This window comes from Canis lupus, chromosome 33 (genome assembly GCF_011100685.1).
Source record: "Canis lupus familiaris isolate Mischka breed German Shepherd chromosome 33, alternate assembly UU_Cfam_GSD_1.0, whole genome shotgun sequence".
Lineage (NCBI taxonomy): Eukaryota > Metazoa > Chordata > Mammalia > Carnivora > Canidae > Canis > Canis lupus.
In genome coordinates, this window is record NC_049254.1 from 28,191,651 (window position 1) to 28,209,827 (window position 18,177).

The window sequence follows — 18,177 nt, forward strand, 5'->3', positions numbered from 1 at the left end:
TTCAGACAGAGATTCTAGGCCGGGCTGCCACAGAAGGCAATGGCTGCATATTGATGGGCTGCCCCACTGAGATGTGTTTTTACCTCTGATCTCATCAGCTGTGGCCAAGCATGTGGCAGGTCACATGGTGCCCCTCTGGTCACTTGTGTATAAGAAATCACTTCAGACTACTCTCAGTAGGTGCCTTGGGGGGTCCAGTGTATGAGTCCGATTTTTTCATCTCATTCTTCCCAGTATAAACTCTCAACTCTTGCTGGTCCAGCCTTACTTACCTCCAAACACAGTATTTACCCACTAATTCATGTACTCAACATTCGTGGTATGCCTGCTACTTTCTAGACGTTGGAATTACAAATGAATAAGATGTTAGCACTTATCTTTTAGAAGTGCATGGTCTAATGAAGGAGACACATAAGTATCTCAGTGTGATACATGCCGAAGTAGGGGTACATGTGTGGCCGTGTGGGGACACTGGAAGGGGCATCCCCCACTCAGCTTGTGCGGAGGAAAGGAATGAAAGAGAGCCATTGGATAGAAAGCAGGGATGAGTAGGAACCACTCATCACAGCAGGAGGGCCATGGGAGGTTCGGTTGGCTGATGTTTAGGGGCCACGGAGAACATGGTGACAGTCACAAAGGTAGGTGAGGCCACGTGGGGAGGGCTTGTCTACACTGCCCAACTTACTGTCCATTTGCTCCTCCAGGTTCCACACATATCTGGAATACTCTTGGTCACAAACCGTTCTCCTTATTGCATCTGAATTACAGTTTCTGTGTTTCAGGAGATGATTTCCGGTGATGGAGCTGCCTGTAGGGCTCCTGCCACCAGCTGGTTGTAAAACTCTCATTTCATGCTGAAGTCTCCTTACTGAGAGCAGAAAATGCATATTTTCAAGAGTTTTACATGAAGATTTCTTGATTATAGCTGCAAAAAAATTAATCTCTGTTTTAAATAAATAGACCTTTTAACAGTTGTTTTTGGGGTGGTGGGGGGGAGAGAAAAACCCTAAATGCCATGAGATGAAGTCCTTAGGCTTCCAGGGATCTTTTCTTAACCAATTCCCAGTGCTGTGTTCTTTGCCTTATGGTGGCTAAGGAGACGCTTCTCTTATCCTCAAACCCACCTTTTTTCCTTCATGACAAAGCTCTTCCAGTCCCTTGTCTCCCAGCTTGGGTACCAGCCGCTGTCCTGAGTTGGGAGACACTCAGGCAAGTTGCTGGAGAGCTGGAGCCTACCTCTCCCAGGCCTTGCTGGCTTTTCTGGTCAGAAGCTGTCCCTTTCTGACATTTCTGGAGAGGGTCAGTCTCTTGTGTAAGGTCCATAGATGAGCCTGGAAAGTGAGGGAGGAGGATGGAATACAGGCAGGAGCTTCTGTCTCTTCTAATCCCTGCTCCAGGGATTTTCTGACTCAGTTCCCCTCAGTTATCTAGATTTTAGCAGGATCCAAAACTTGGATCTCCTCTCCTCTACCATAAAAGATAACTTTACTTCTCAGAATATCATTTAAATATTCTTTCCTTTTTCTCAAAATTAATCAAGCTTCCCTGATCTTGGAGTTTCAAAACCCAACCTTAGGCTACAAGATGAGCAAGTGTTTACTTCTTCAAATATCTCCTTTGTTTCTATATCTTACACAACGCAAGTCCCACCTCCCCATAGGACCTTCCTGCCCATGCCAGCCCACCTTCATTTTTTTCCTGTTTTAAAATTCCCGAAGTGTTAACTCTGCATACTTCTTATGTTGACATTCAATTTCATAATGCCCTCAGTTATTTAACCACTCTGCATGACAGTCCTGTCCCCTTTAGAGATATGGGCTCTTTGGGGGAAATAAGTATCTTTTTCTCTTCTTTTGTTTATCCCCCAAGCCTGTCCCCACAGCCCTCTGCACGGTGGTATGGAGAGTAGGTATTGAACAAACCCTTGCTAGAAATGAAATTAATCCAATACACATCAGAACTCCACCTTACTTAGCCCCATAATAGATACTGGCTTCATTAATCTTCTCTATTCCTCTCTCTCTCTCTCTCTCTCTCTCTCTTTCTCTCTCTCTCGGAAACTAAAGACAAGATCCTGATGGCGAAAGGGACAGACTTTTGTCTTAAATCTGCTAATTAGATTTCTTTAGGTCCTGGCCTGTGCCAACTTAGCTGTTGACAAAGCCTACTCCAGGCCAGTACAGTGAAGGGAGAGAACTAGTCACTGTGGTCCAGAAGCCAACGGGCTCTATCACTTACAGATGGTATGAACTTGGACAAGCCCCAAACCTCTCTAAGCCTCGGCTTTTTTCATCTGTGGTTCAGAGAGACCCACACCACCTCCTTCCACCCACCTTTTCGAGATGCTTTAAGACTCAAATGAGTCTCAGATGTGATATTAACATATTCTGTGACCTGATAAAGGACAGTATTAATGTACGAGCTCCTTACCGTAATCATGATGGCTAACATGTATTGCTTCCTGAGCTCTTTTTTTTTTTTTTTTTTTTTTGCTTCCTGAGCTCTTAATGTGAGCGCAGCCCCCCTAGGCACTGCTCTGAGCATTCCGCATTGTCACCTCATGAAATGTTCACAACAACCCTATGATGGAGGAGTATTGGGATCCCTCTTTTGCAGATAAGGAAACTGAGGCATAGGGGATTTAAGTAATTTGTTCAAGACCTTCCAGCTAGTAAGTGACAGACCTGGGCTACACACCCAGGCAGGCAGTGAGGTATCTGTGGCTGCTGTGAAGCAAAGGGGGATGGGACTGAAGGGCCATGAGAATAAATGTAATCTAGTAATTTAGGATCATCTTTTGGGACAGCAAACAAAGGAGAAGGTGAAGCTTCTGATTCAACTGGCTGATAGCTTTGTGGAGAAAGGTCACATTCACGCCACAGAGATCAGGAAATGGGTGACCACGGTGGACAAGCATTACAGAGACTTTTCCTTGAGGATGGGAAAGTACCGGTACTCCCTGGAGAAAGCCCTGGGCGTCAACACAGAGGTAGGTATGGGGGTTGCCCAGCTGGGACATCCTCCCTTCTCATCTCTCTCAGCACCGCTGCTCTCATTACCGTGGAAGGAGCTAGGCTTTCCACAGCAGTCTTTCTGAGCTATTGACCCCTAGAACACTTGTCTTGTGCGACTTTTCTAGTGGAAGGAATGGATCTTGGTGAGCCATTGACTTCTAGCCCCTTCTGATTAGTGCTATATGGCAAAATTGGCTGGCCAAGGGTGGGGTCCATGGCTGCAAACAGAGTTTTTCTTTTTCTTTTTTCTTTTTTTTAAAAGGTTTTGTTTATTCATTTGAAAGAGAGTGAGCGAGCGAGCATGAGCAGGGGGCAGAGGAAGAGGGAGAAGCAGGCTCTCTGCTCATCGGGGAGCCCAATATGGGGCTTGATCCCAGGACCCCAGGATCACAACCTAGGCCACCCAGGTGCTCCCAGAACAGAGTTTTTTCTATGTGTAGAGTTAACTGTTGGTTTTGAGGACTAAACCCTTTACCTTGGCTTCATCAGTACCATCTTCCACCCAATTATGTTAATCAGCAAATGTTGGGTCCCCTGTCTGTATAATAGTGTTCTTTCAAGAATAAGAGATGTGATTGTGCAAAGGCTATTTGACATTTCAACTGAAAAGAGGTACTATTTGCCAAGAATCAAGGAAAGACTGACTTTTAATCTCTCCTTTGTAATAGAGGTCAGTAACCTATGAATTAAGAGCTAAATATAGGCTGGCAATTTAATCCTAGGATTTCTAATTCTTAAATCTTTAAATAGGCTGATGCTCTGAAGCAGAACAGACTAAAGAGTGAACTGGTTCAAACCACTAAAATTGGGGGAAATAATAACACCTCCCCTGGGCTTTAAACTGTGAGATTTTTTTCTAAAGGTTTCCATCCTGTATAAATACAAAGCAGTGGTTGAAATAAGCAGGGATTGACAAATATTTAATAATTGTATCATTTAGCTTTCTATTTCTAAGGGAAATTGCTTGTTTAAATAAAAATATTGGCTTTTATTATTTTCCCTAGACAAATGGAAGTTTTCTTATGTCTTTATGTGTTTCTGTCCTACATCTATTTTAATGGTTAATAACCAATCTTAGACTAATATTTTTGTGTGTATGTGTGTGCATTTAGATTTAATCAGGACCAAAGTCCTCGGGGAAACGTGACACTAATTATTAAATGTGTTTCTTATTTTTCCTTGCTGTGAATATTAGCCCTCACCATTTGACCTGAACATTTTATATATTTCTTATTTGGGGAAAAAAGAACTATTCCATGAAGAAGAGGACTTGTACGTGGCCATGTGTTGGATTCCCTCTCTTCTTCACCTGCTCCATTTTATCTTTCTCTCTTTTTGCCTTCTATTGCCTCCCCTAACTCTGATGAGTTCCTCTCCCAAAGCATCTCCAAGGTGACCTCTGGGATCTCTCTGTGTAGGACAATAAGGACCTGGAGCTGGACATCATCCCAGCAAGCCTTTCAGATCGTGAGGTCAAGCTACGGGACGCCAACCACGAAGTCAATGAAGAGAAGCGGAAGTCAGCCCGGAAGAAAGAGTATGTTTTGGGGAACTTCTACCCAATTGGCAAACTCCTCATGACTATGCTTGGTTTTCACTGCTACATATCCCTCTGACAGCTTAATGTGTCCACTCACAGAAGTTGGAATGGACAGACATGATGCTTCCACCCACATTTCACAGTAATCAAAACTTATAGAGCGTTGGAGAGTAGAAACAGTGAGCCTTGTCCATCTTACAAACCGAGAACATTGTGTTGTTCAGGGGCCCAAGAGGAAGGGAGACTTCTCCTTGCAGATGCGGAGCACAAGCTTTTCTTTAAGGGATACCGAAGAGCAGTCACAACATTGTTAACTCGTGCTCTGCTTGTGATTGCATGCTCCGCTTCACGCACACCAGTTTAGGTTGTAAGCGAGCCCCGTTAAGAAGAGTGGCAAAGCGCTCAGGGTAATCCAGGCCAGAGGTCAGCAAATCCTGGGCCACAGGCCACATGTGACCCCTCCCCTTCCTATAGTCTGTAAGTGAAAAATTACTTTTTTGTATTTTTAAGCGGTTGAAAAAAATACCAGGAGAAAAATATTTTGCAATGTGAACATTAGGTGAAACCCTTTTGTGTCCATAAATAAAGTTTCATTGGAACACAGCCACACTTACTATTCTTTTTTTTTTTTTTTTTTTTTTGCATATTGTCCATGGCTCCTTTCACATTCCAACAGCAAAGTGGAGTAGGTGTGACAGAGACTTAATGGTCCACGAGTACTTCCCACCTAGCTCTTTACAAAAAAAGTTCGCTAACCTTCAGTGTCCGTGGTGGTGTCTTGGGCATCTCTGCCTGGCTTTTACACCTGGTTTAAGTGATGGTTCTGCAAACCGTTCTGGTGTAAGTCAGCAGTTCTGTTGAACAGCAGTCATCATTCCAGGAGTGTGAAGGAAATGCGGGAAGCTGAGAGTTGCGCTGCCCCGCTGGTGGGAATGAACACGAATGGTGCTGCGTGTTGTGCACACATGCAAGCACACACATGCAACTGCGAACACATGTTAGCACAGCGTCACAAAGTGGTGGAACTGGGGCTGAACAGGGAGAGAATATGGCACTAGCTGAACACAAACATGCTGGAGGGATACAGAGCAAATCATCAAGGTGACAGGGACTCAGAGGATAATACTCAGAGGCAGAGAGTTTTCAAGAAAGGACTCTTCCTTTCTTGTTGGTGAAATAGAAAAATGGGTCATTGGGGAATGTCATAAATGCCAGGGTAGGGAAGCAAAGTTTGAAGGAAGGGGGGTATTAGATCTTGAACCAACTAAACGCCCATTTGTTTTCTCCTAGATTCATTATGGCTGAATTACTGCAGACAGAGAAGGCTTATGTAAGGGACTTACATGAGTGCTTAGAGGTAAGTCTTGCGATAATCAGTTCACAGCTATCTTGGAAAAATGACAGCCTTGCCAGCATCAAGTCCTTGAGAGAAGCTCAGTCCTCTTTGTCTCTCCCAGAGCTTCACAAATAAAAGCCAACAGAGTCAGTAGTAATTGCATGGGAGTGAAAAGTGCTTTTGAAAAGAAACTTTTCTCAGACTGGAGCTGGACCCAGCAAAAACGTATATAAGACTTGAATTCGAAATAAAAACCATGACACAGTCAATGAACTTAAGTTGGGTCTGCAGATCTAGGCCTCCACCACGCCCCACCCCCCCGCCCCACCCGACACACTCCAACACACACACACACACACATTTAATCAATAAGAGGAACGGGAGCTTTGTGTTTTGCTGAAGCTCAGGACATGAGTTTCCCTGGCAACAGCTGAAGATAATGGAACGTTTGAGTTTTCTTCCTTCCCATTTTGTGTATTTACCATCTCACTTTTCACACCGCACATGCAAGCCCAGTCGGAGTCTTACCTCTCTAGTATGAATGAAGACCTGTTTGCATTTGGTAGTACTTGCCAGTGATGAGGCTGCTGCTGTCTTACAGACCTACCTGTGGGAGATGACCAGTGGCGTGGAGGAGATCCCCCCTGGGATTCTTAATAAAGAGCACATCATCTTTGGCAACATCCAGGAGATCTACGATTTTCATAACAAGTAGGTTGGTGGAGGGTTTCCCAGAGCATACTGAGGGCCACAGATACCCATCGGCAGGGCTTCCCAACAAGTGGATCAAAGCTGATTGGTAAATCCCACCTGGTAATTTTACCTGGTAAATTTTCTAAGTCAGTTGTCCAGAGTCGCTTGTGTAGAGCGAAGTCAAGGATTCAGCACTGTCCATCCCCAGCTCCTTAGGGACCTACAGGTAACACCTTCATATCCAATCAGAATGATAACCAAGCTCCGAGGAACTAAAAGTAGAGTCTTTTCAGTAAAACTGGGAAATTCTGAGACTAGAATTCATCGGAAGCTAATCATTCTGCCCTGTGGGGCTTGGGTTTCAAACTCCATTGAAGTTTTTATTTCAACCTAAATACTTTCTCCCTCCGCAGCTACCTCATCATCTCCACTCTCAACCAAAACAAAAACATGTGAACATACAGACAGATAATCAAAATACCTAACGGAGCACATTTCTTGACAGCTTATGGGGAGAATGTCTACTGGCCCTCTATGTCTTGTTGAGATGAGTAGAACCACGGAGCGAGCTCTAAAGCATAACAATTCTTTTTGTCCAGCTCCCAATTGAAGTGTCTTTTCCACAACATACTAAACATGTTTCATTGCTAACGGAGTCACCAAGAACATTGGTTGGTTAGTTACATAGTGAACTGGTGGAAATAACTCAGTTTGCAAAATACAAAGAGAGGGAATCTGATGACACAGGAATAGTATTGGTATAAAGTCCTAGAGCTCCCTGGGGACCCTGCTGCAGAGAGGGGCCAAGCGGTAAAGGTTCAGCGTTGTAGGATTCAACTCGGAGGAAGTCCTACGGTCAGGCTCATCCAGGCATTTCCCAACTTAAGATGTCAGAGATAAAACTGCCAGCCCCAAGATTTCCTCATGAGACCATGGGTACAGGTGAGGCAAGACTCTAGAACGGCACTATCCAATGAAGCTTTCTGTGGTGATGGAAATATTTCACATCTCTGCTCTTCAGTCTAATAGCCACTAGACACATGTGGCTACCCAACACTTGAAATGTGGCCTGTGCTGCTGAGAACTCAATCTTTAATTTTATTCAATTTAGTACATTTAGATGGCAAGTGGCTACCAGATGGACAGCCCAGCTGTAGAAAATAAGAACTCAGTATGGGGCCCTTTGCTAGGAACGACTAAGAACAAGCAAGAATGAGGTATAAAATGATCCTGAGCTCTGCATAAGACATGGAGAGCCACTCTTCTCTTATCAGGTCCTGATGATTAATACCCTCTTATGTCATCAAATGGCATCAATTTTAAGAGAACATAAAATATGTAGCTTCCATGACATGTTAACTCTTCAGGCTATGAAACCAGTGAGTTCTAGGGGAAAAAAACCTTCTGACTTGCTGGAATACTTAATAAAAGTTTCCAGTCTTTTTCTTTTTTTTTTTAATCACAAATTTTAGCACTCTTCATTTGGTTTGTCTGGAAATCTCCAGAAATATTCTCTCCTCGTGTCTCTTTAATAAGATCCCAGTAAAGCCAAAGCCACTCTTGACCACTGATTCCAGTTCTCTCCTCTGAGTCCCACTCAGCATTATCCCATCTCCCTCAGGATGTCTGAGAAGACGTTGGTCTGGTAAGCAGTAAGGCATGGTACTTTCACTTTTCTTGATGTGTGGTCTCTGGGATTTTAGCCAACAAGTCTCACTTTCCCTGTATTCTTACGGAAATGACGCAGTCTAGAAGTCTAGGGATCACAGCATGCACTTCCAGGAAGCCCTGCTTTTACCAAATCAATATATAGGGAAAAGACTATTCATGTACAACTGTAACAATAGACCAATTATAACAAAAAATCTACCTCTTACTCTTGTTTCATGATATCGCTTTAGTAAACCATAGTAAGCAGTTTAGTAGTTTTTAAATAGCTGAAATAGCTACCAGTGGCAAAATATAGTTCTAAGAAGCCCCTTTAAAAAAAAAAAAGGTTAGTCCATGCGGAATGCTACATTCTGTAGAGCAATAAATTTAATTGTCGAGAACACGGGTCCCCAGCAAATGTTGTCTATTTATAACATTATAGAGAAACAAGAAGAAAATAAAGACCAGCTTCTGAGCAATCAAAAGAGATATCACAAAGATAAAGTTCTTATCTTTTCACAGAAACAGCTTTCTATTCTCCTTTACAGCCACTTTAACAATCCTGTTAGATGGTAAGATCATTTCTAAGACCTTAGCAACTTAGAAGCAGTAAATAAAAGTCAAGAACTTGAGCAAGTAGTCTGATATTACCAGCATAAAGTAAAAGAAGACAGATAAACTGCAAAACAAAACAAAGTGACCCCCAAAATCATAGTGGTCAAGGCTACTTAGTATTGATACCAGTGATGCTCTATCCCAATAGAGAGGCCAACACAGCTACTGTGTTGTATATTCTGCACTAAAAAGAAAGGAATTCTGCAATGCATATAGAATTTTTTTGCTCTCCACCAAAAAAAAAAAATTAATGTTTTAAATTATTCACAATTTAAGGGAACATCCAAGGAAATAAAGCTGGGTATTAATAATCCAAAGGATCCAGAGAGTAAGAGCTTTCTCAGAGTATGTGCTTTCTCCTTATGCCATACGAATTTTGATTAATTGGAAAAAGCGTAACACCTCTAAAATCTCTAATAAATAAGAGAGGAAATGGCAATGAAGGCAACTTTGAAAATGCAGCAAATGCGAACTCCATAAAAGACCCATGTCTTTTACTGCATCACTCTGGCACACGATACACTCTAAGTAGCTATTTGTTGGGTGGATAGATGGATGAACGGACACACAGACTAAAAATAAAATTACACTTTGCAGACTTATGGCTAGTGCCGTTGAAGTCATAATTCAGTCTTCTGTTTGTGAGAGTCACAAAATAGGGAAAACTATTAGAGATGATTTTTTTCCCCATCGCTACCAGAACATTAACAATTATAACCTTAATAGCAAAATAATATCTGAATGAAGGGGTTTCCTGGGGGCTTCTTTTTTTATGATTTTTAATATTTTTAAATTTGTGTGTAGTTGACCTGCAATGTTACATTAGTTTCAGGTGTGCAACATGGTAATTTGCTGGGTTTATGTATTATGTATTATGCTCTGCTGACCAGAGCCATACCGTCTGCCACCATCCAGCACAGTTACAGTGTCATTGACTATATTCCTATGCTGTGCCCTTTTTCCTGTGATTTATTCATTCTACAACTGGTGGCCCATGTCTCCCACTTCCCTTCACCCATTTTGCCCATCTCCCCGTAGCCCTCCATAGGGCAACCATCAGTTTGTTCTCTATATTTGCAAGTCTGATTCTACTTTTTGTTTGTGTATTTATTTGGGTTTTTTTCCAGACTCCATATATGAGTAAAATCATACTTGTCTCTCTCCATCGGACTTATTTCATTTTGCATAATATCTTCTAGGTCTATCCATGTGGTCACAAATGGCATGATTGCCTCCTTTTTTTACAGCTTCATAATATTTCAGTGTGTGTGTGTGTGTGTGTGTGTGTGTATGAGCACATCCTCCTTACCCATTCCTCTGTCGACAGACTCTTAGATCACTTCCTTATCTTGGCTATTGTAAATAATGCTGCAATAAGCACAGGGTGCATATATATTTTCAAATTAGTGTTTTCATTTTCTTTGGGTAAAGACTCAGTGGTGGAGTATTGGATCATATGGTATTTCTATTTTTAATTTTTTGAGGAACCTCCATATGGTTTTCCATATTGGCTACAGCAATTTACATTCCTACCAACAGCATAGGGGTTCCTTTTTCTCCAAACCCTCACCAACACTTGTTATTTCTTGTCTTTTTTTATTTTAGCCATTCTGATAGGTGCAGAGTGATACCTTATTGTGGTTTTGATTTGCATTTCCCTGATGATCAGTGATATTGAACACCTTTTCATATTGTCTGTTGGCCCTGTCTTCTTTGGAAAATATTTAATAAGGTCCCCTGCCTATTTTTTTATTGGATTGTTTGGGAGTTTTTTGGTGTTGAGTTATATAAATTCTTTATATATTTTGGAGATTAACTTCCTGGGAACTTCTCTTTTTTTTTTTTTTTTTTTGTCTGGGTCTCTTTATTTTTATTTATTTTACATTTTATTTATTTTTATTTAAATTCAATTTGCCAAAATAGAATATAACACCCAGTGCTCACCCCATCAAGTATCCTCCTCAGTGCCCGTCACCCAGCTACCCCAGCCCCCAACCAACTCCCCTTCTGCAACCCTTTGTTTCCCAGAGTTATGAGTCTCTCATGGTTTGTCTCTCTCTCTCTCTAATTTCTCCCACTCAGTTTCCTGGGAACTTCTTGATTTTAGTACCATACAAGAGTCCAAACACCTGTTTGCTATTCAGGAATACTTATGAAATGGTCACTTTTTAACCTGAATATATGCCAAGCTTCTTTATAACCCCAATTATTTGCATCTTCACAAAGATGTGCTAACAGCAAACACATTTCTCTTGTTTCTAGTGCACAGCTTGGATTATCTACTTATACTCCAGAGAGTGGGGGAAGGAGGAAGGAAGGGATGGAGGGAAGAAGATTGGAAAGCCAAGAGATTGAGATTGATGCTACCTGGATGACACAGTTAGCTGAGTCACTAGGAAATTATTACCTAGACCAAGGGTGTTATGGTGAATATGTTACATTTCTCAGCTAGTTAGTATTGATCTTTTGAATGGTATCACTTTGAAAAATAACAACAAAGATTAGTTGTGCGTGTATTATCTTTCTCAAGGACCTTGTCTATACAGATATTGAACAGAGAAATTCTCAAGCACCAAAATTTTTAGAAAGAAGAGCAATTCAGTATATAGAACTTAACACCTCTAAGTAATGGTTTTAACAGAAATTGGAGATTTAAGTGGAATGATACTTAGTTTTTACCCTCTGTTCTTCCCATCCTTATACTACATCTTCTTATAGAATTATAAAGGTAATGAAACTTACATACGTAAGACCTAAACCCATTTCTATTGTATTTTGCTAAGCATTCCAGGAGCACTCAGTTAAGATAATATATACCATAAATAGATCCCCTAAACAGTAATGGATTTTTTTAATGTAATCTCCCCACTTGGACTAACCTACAACTTGTAATTCAGAAAAAAAAAATGTATTCACTTTCAGTTTTCCTTGATGATTAGATTTTCAGCTTTGGTAAGAAGAGCTGTTTAAAATGCTTATCACCTTCTGCTAAATCTGAGCTTTACTTTTTACTCTTTGCTTATTTTTCTATTATTTGTAGGTGAGTCTGAGCAATAATATTTTTATAAAATTTCTGCCGTCGGGGCTCAGAGGGTCTTCCTCACCATCAATTACAACTATCTCCATTATTAGATAAGGATGTTGAGGCCCAGAGAGAAGCCAGTGACTTACCCAGTGGTGGAACATTGTCTCCCCCTTTAAAAATTAGGTGTAGATTCTGGGGTGGGGGGTGTTTTTCCATGTCACTGCCTTCTCCCTTTCCCCCACTCCATAGACCCCCAGCTGGGACTGCCAAAGCTTGTTGGTTTAATTCATATCTAACCAGCTGCTCTGTGATCCCCAAGTTTGAGGAACACTTCAACCCATTTCTTCCATAGGTATGTCATCCAGGTCCCATACCCTTCCAATAATTACCTGACATAGATCTGTTTTATCAGCAAGGGCTGGAAAGGCAAGTGGAGGACCAATAACCAGGGGCAGGTATCTCTCCTGTATACTTCTTCCCTCCAGGCTTGGCCAGAAGCTTAGATTTGGCCTTGGCCACTACCCACTGCACTCCCAGCGTAGCCTTCCCAGCACAAGGCTGAGGGAGAAAGGCCAGAGCTTTGTGAGGCTAAGCTGGAAGCATCGGCCAGGACAGGGTCAGCCTACCAGGATACCAGGTAGCCAAGATTGGCCAGCAGCAGAGGGTGGTATGCAGCAGGACAGGAAGAGCTGGAGGAAGCAGTGGGAAATGCCAGTGGACAACTGGACCAGGCCCGCATTTCTACATCTTCCCGGAGTTCCTTCTTGGGCCAGCCCTGTGCTAGTCTGGAGGTAGAGCTGGTACCCAGTGATGAATCAAACCCAGGCTCTGCCCCCTGAGTCCTGGGAATTATTTATGTACTTGCGATCAGAGTGGAGGGATGCACAAATGCAGTTAAAAGAGCAAAGAAAATAGCCTCCCCTGGAAAAATAGGAAAGGCTTCCCAGAGGGAGGGCATTCGAGATGGGATTTAAATAACTGGTAGGATTTCTGTAGCCAGGAATGGCTCCCTTGATGATGGAGGGAAGCTTGAACAAAGGCCTTTCTAGGGAGGAGAGTGGCAAAGTCTAGCAAGAAGGCTGAGAGTGGCCACAGGGAGGAGTTTTTGAGTCATTCTCAACCCTGGGTCAGGGGTGGGGTGAGGTCTGGGCATCCTGCTTCCAGTTCAACTGTATCTTCTCACCTGTGAGACTGATGTGGAGGAGGCGGCAGGTGGAGGGTGAAGGTAGTTGTGGTCAGAAATGGTGATGGCAGAGGAAGGGAGGGAGGTGCGGAGGAAGGGAGAGGAGAGAGGGAGGAGAGAGGGATCAAATACGGACTTAGAGGAGAAATGAGCAAGAACGGTGAAGTGGGTGGATAACAATGGGAAGAAGAGGAAGAGGAGGGGGAGGGAAGCAGTAGTCAGGGAGGTTAGAGAGGTTAGGGGGGTGGAGGGAGAGAGACGGATAGAGACCCAGACCTCTCCAGAGCTACCATCCTATTTTGGATGGGAAAATCAGCAATGTGCTTATTAAACCTTTTTTTTTTTTTATCATAAACCAGAGAAAAAAGATGATACATTATGTCCTGAGACACACATGCTTATATATATAATAGGGAAATTAAGTTGTTCAGAATAACATCCTATGTCTGATACTTTGGATTAGATTCTGTTTCTCTTTCCCCTTCCCCTTTTTAATGCTGGCTTCCACCCCCTAAATTAATACAAGCCTGGAAACACTTTGGGGTGGTGGTGGGGTCAATCCTCGGTACAAGGCAAGGAGCTGCCTCCACCCAGTGGCGAGAGGAGGGATGTGCGGCCTACAGCTGGGTCTGCAGGACACCCTCCCCTCCGGGCTTTCTCCTTTGCCTCTCCTCTCACTTAAAATATGCCTCTTTTAAGCCTTCTATGCTTCTTCTCCCCTCCAAGTGCCCTTGGTGTTAGTTTTATCCCATTTACAGAAATCACAGAATTACAAAGTATAAAAGCCTGGAAGAAACCTTTAAAGATAATCTAGGTCTGCTCTCATCCCTTGTACTGTAGAAACTGGGGCTCACAAAGGTGTGCGACCCGCCCAAGCCTATTTTGATGGCACAGCCAAAGATTCTAGGTCTTCAGAGCTCCCTATTACATCATACTGTCATTTTCTTAATACTCAAATGTCAGGGTAAGAGGAGGGGAGAGAACTGATTTTTCTTAGGCCCTAAACGCATGCCATAAGGGATAACTACAGGGCCACAACCCATCAGATGGGCCTTATAAAAATTTACCTGTGGTTTGTCTTCGTTTGTTTTTTCTGTAAGCTGTCAACACGGGTGCTGGTTACAGGTGTTGGGGCATACCCAAGACAGGATAAGGTCTAAGCATTTATTTGGCTGTGTCAAAGCCATGTTAAATTTAGCTGTACACACTAACTGCCTAGCATCCGTGCCTGGTTGCCGAACAGCACATTCATGGATATGGATAACATTAAATGTGAGATTAGGGTTTTTTTTAATATTTAATTTAACATTAAACCTGTTAGATATCTATGCAGATACTTTTTGGTTCATCTATCACACAAATTAAACACAATTAGGAGATATGAGCAATACCTATTCAACAGGTAGCAGTGCAGTAAGGTGAACAGCTTCCTGAGGTTGGAGCCTGAAGGTGGGAAATAGGCTGCGTAGAAGTCCAGCCCTTGCGCACACTTCTCCCCTTCGTCTCTAATCTAGGCTGAAGTTCCTGGTGTGTGATGAAGGGACAGAGAAGGGTGACTCTCATGGCTCAGCCTAGGTGATCAAACTTGCTGGAACAGTCGCACACCTTCCCTGGAGTGCACACGACTCTCCTGGGTCTCCTAGCTGCCCCAGCATGCTGAGCAGCTGTCCCGGCCCTTGCAGCCTAGAGCCTCTTATGTGCTAGACTCTGAATCTGTCTGGTCACAAGTGGGCTCTTTAGAATTGATGTCTAGCTCTGCTTGTATGAACACAGTAACCCAGCCCTGCTCGGATAAGAAGGGAATGCCCTGGACTTCCTGCAAAGGGAGCCTGATAGCTCTCTGCTCACACTACCTTCAGCTTTATTTATTTATGTATCCTCCTCATTCTTTTTTTTTAAAAGATCTTATTTATTTATTCACGAGAGACACACACAGAGAGAGAGAGAGGCAGAGGCACAGGCAGAGGGAGAAGCAGGTTCCATGCAGGGAGCCCAACATGGGATTCGATCCCAGGACCCCAGGATCAGGCCCTGGGCCAAAGGCAGGCACTAAACCGCTGAGCCACCCGGGCTGCTCATTCTTTCCTTCATCCTTGCCACAGCCCCTGTCTTCATGCCCCACCACGACCACCCCACCCCACTACACAATACACACACACGATCATCAAATACATTCCCCTTTAATTACACACTGCATCCTTCCTGTAAAGTGCAGTCTGCTGGACCACACCATGAGACCTTCTGTGGGGGATGCACTTCTCCAGAAGCAGTGGGACCGTAGACCAAATTTACCTTTGGAGAAAATAACAAAATCAGAATGACTCAAGGTTCCTTTGGAATGGTGCTGTTGCTCCAGTCCTTAATCACAAACCTCAGGAAGCTTTTCTATCAATAAATGCTAGAGGTTTCATTTCCCAAGATTCTGTGCAAAGCCAGAGGGAGGCATTTTCCTCAGAAAGTAACCACACAAAAATTGCATCATGCTAATTTAATAGAGTAATGACTTCGCTTGGATTTTGACATTTCTTTCAAGGTCTTATTCACTTCAAAATAATCCCATTCACACACTTAAACTACTTGCTTTGCTTTTCCCCCCTCACAATTCATTACATTATAATTATTGAAATGGTGAGGACCAAGATATTGCTATAAAAGAGCCGACGTGAAATATTCCACCATTTGTGAAGAGTGTTGTGACCTCTTGTGCTTTAATTTAAACTCCTCATGTCTCTTTGAAGTAGACGGAATGATATGGATCAGAGTTACATAATCTGTCATCTTCATAAGCTTTGAATTAAAAAGCAAAATAGAGTTTAATATTGCCACTTGCCTTCAACGATCAAACTGAGATGGTAGTGAGTGTCTTGCTCAAAGTCATGGATTGACGTGACCAGCACAAGATAGTTTTTCTAATTTTTATATTTTTTTTTAAATAAAAAACTGAATCCTACAGTCATTATAGGATCTGCCCACTAGACGCACAGTGGGATCTAGGACAGACAGTTGCCTTCCGATGCTGGTCTCTGATACAGTGGAAATACCCAGGGAGCTTTTCTGAACGATGCAGAGGCTCAGATCCTAACCCCAGAGGACAGTGCACAGCCAGGTGTAGGGATCACCAACTAGGGCTTCCCAGGAGTGTTCCTTGAGACAAAGCCTGATACTGCCCCCCAAAACTTGCAAAGAGGCATTACACATGATACCTACTTCGGAGACTTATCACACACCTCATCATTTTATAGGATTTTAGAAGCCCTGCGGGAAAAAGACGAGCTTAACCCAGCTTTTCCCAACTTAAATGATATATGACCATGGAATCCAATTTTTGTAGCACTCAATCAGGATTTTCCCAGGATATGTTCTAGGGAAAAGTAATCTATAGATTTTCCAACAAGGGCTCCCCTAAGGGTGAGTTCCCTAGCAATGAGTCTCTAGGAATGGGGAAGAGTGCGCAGTATGTGTGTTTATCAGAGTATGAATTTATTAAGATTGGGAAGCACTGATCCTAAAGAATTAATTTTAGTGTCTACCGTACGCTAGGCACTGGGATGGGTTCTCTACCCACATGGATTTATTACATCTATTACATCCTCACAACAACCCGATGAGGTCGTTATTCAAAGATGAGGAAAATGAGGCTTTGGAAGACCCCCCTTCACTACAGTAAGAGTGAACTCTGGTTCTTTGCCATCTGCTTGGCTGTGGGAGGAAAGGAAAGTGAGACACAGAACAGTAGCACTCGTGGCAGTTGCTGCTACAACCTTCATTTTCCAGAAAGGCATTCATTACAGAAATAATATTCTTTCCATTTCATTCATTTTATAGTGCTTTTGTTTCTTGAGAATTTTCAAACTGAGCATCCTCCCACAGGTTTGTGATGGTCACTGTCACAAAAAAGTCACAGCATTGCTCTATTTAGATTGTCAAGATTTTAAAGAAAATTCATAGCACTGTCTTCAGCATCTATTATCAAGGATCAGTTCTGTGTGTCGGGATAATTACCACTCTTTGCTTAATATTAACCTTAAGCAACCAGGCCACGACCTTGGGTCCTAAGTCAAGGAAAGAAGGAACCGCTCCCTGAATTATCTCCTGTATGGAATGGCTTGATCCGGTTGTTTTATCATTTGATCACCCTAAAGTAGGAGGGTATAAATACCGTGGAGGTCAGAGCTTAGGGGACTGGAGTGAGAGCCTGAGAGTGGGGAAGCAGAGGTGTTCCACAAGCTGAGACAGCTTATCCCAACTGCCAGGGGCCTTCACATTCTCCCATTTCTCCTCTCTGCCTCTTCTTCCAGGGCCTCTCTCCTTCTAGGTCCTTCCTTCTTCAAAGTCTCTCATTTTGTTTCCCCAGGCCTTGTCCTAGAATAGCCCATCAGATTTTCTCCCCTGCCACCAGGCCATCCCACTCCCCGCCCCAGGCTCTATTTTGTCCATCATGACGCAGAGCTGGATTTCCATTCATGGTCTTCACTGAGATTTATATTGAGGGCCAATATGAGAAGTGACCATATAAATAAATACCTTCTGGAAAACTACTTCTGAAGGTGTTGTATGTTATAGCATTTAGGGTTCCTCGTGGAGAAGGACCGCATAACACATAACCTTTTAGAGTTCAGTGATGAGGTGATATGGTGGGGAGCCAGACTCCTCCCCTGTGGGAAAAACAGGATGTTTTCCTTTTTGACCTAGAAAAAAGTTTGAAACTCAATTACAGCATTATATAATATTTTCTCCTACTTCTATTTTAGAAGTCATATTAAACACACATGTGTCACCTGCAGTTCTTCTAAAACTAGCAGGAAATATGTCTTATTGATTTTTGAGCGCTGCATATTTGTATTTCGAAAGCCCGAGTTGCATTATAATTACTTCTGTTCCATGATTCAAATCATGCTCTCAAATTCACATATTAGGGGAAGGATGATTATCATTAAATGGGTACCTCCAGGAGTCTCCCCCCAATTTTTAAGTGGCTTTTTCTTATTACTACAGCAATGCCCATTTATCACAGAAAGATTTCTGTGGGCGAAAAATTAGATCATTTGTGATCCCACCAATCATCAGCATTTCAGCCTTTCAAATGTGACTAAAACTAAAAAACATCTTCCTACATCATTG

The 18,177-nt window shown here is 42.7% G+C and overlaps 1 protein-coding gene across 1 annotated transcript in view; it reads left to right on the top strand.

Moving 5' to 3' along the window:
- The window catches only part of KALRN (kalirin RhoGEF kinase), a 660,995-nt gene that overhangs the window by 404,711 nt on the left and 238,107 nt on the right, over positions 1 to 18,177 (top strand). Inside the window, 4 exon segments of the mRNA XM_038583060.1 lie at positions 2,807 to 2,989; positions 4,433 to 4,551; positions 5,845 to 5,911; positions 6,492 to 6,601. Of these exon segments, the coding sequence (XP_038438988.1) occupies positions 2,807 to 2,989; positions 4,433 to 4,551; positions 5,845 to 5,911; positions 6,492 to 6,601 (479 nt within the window).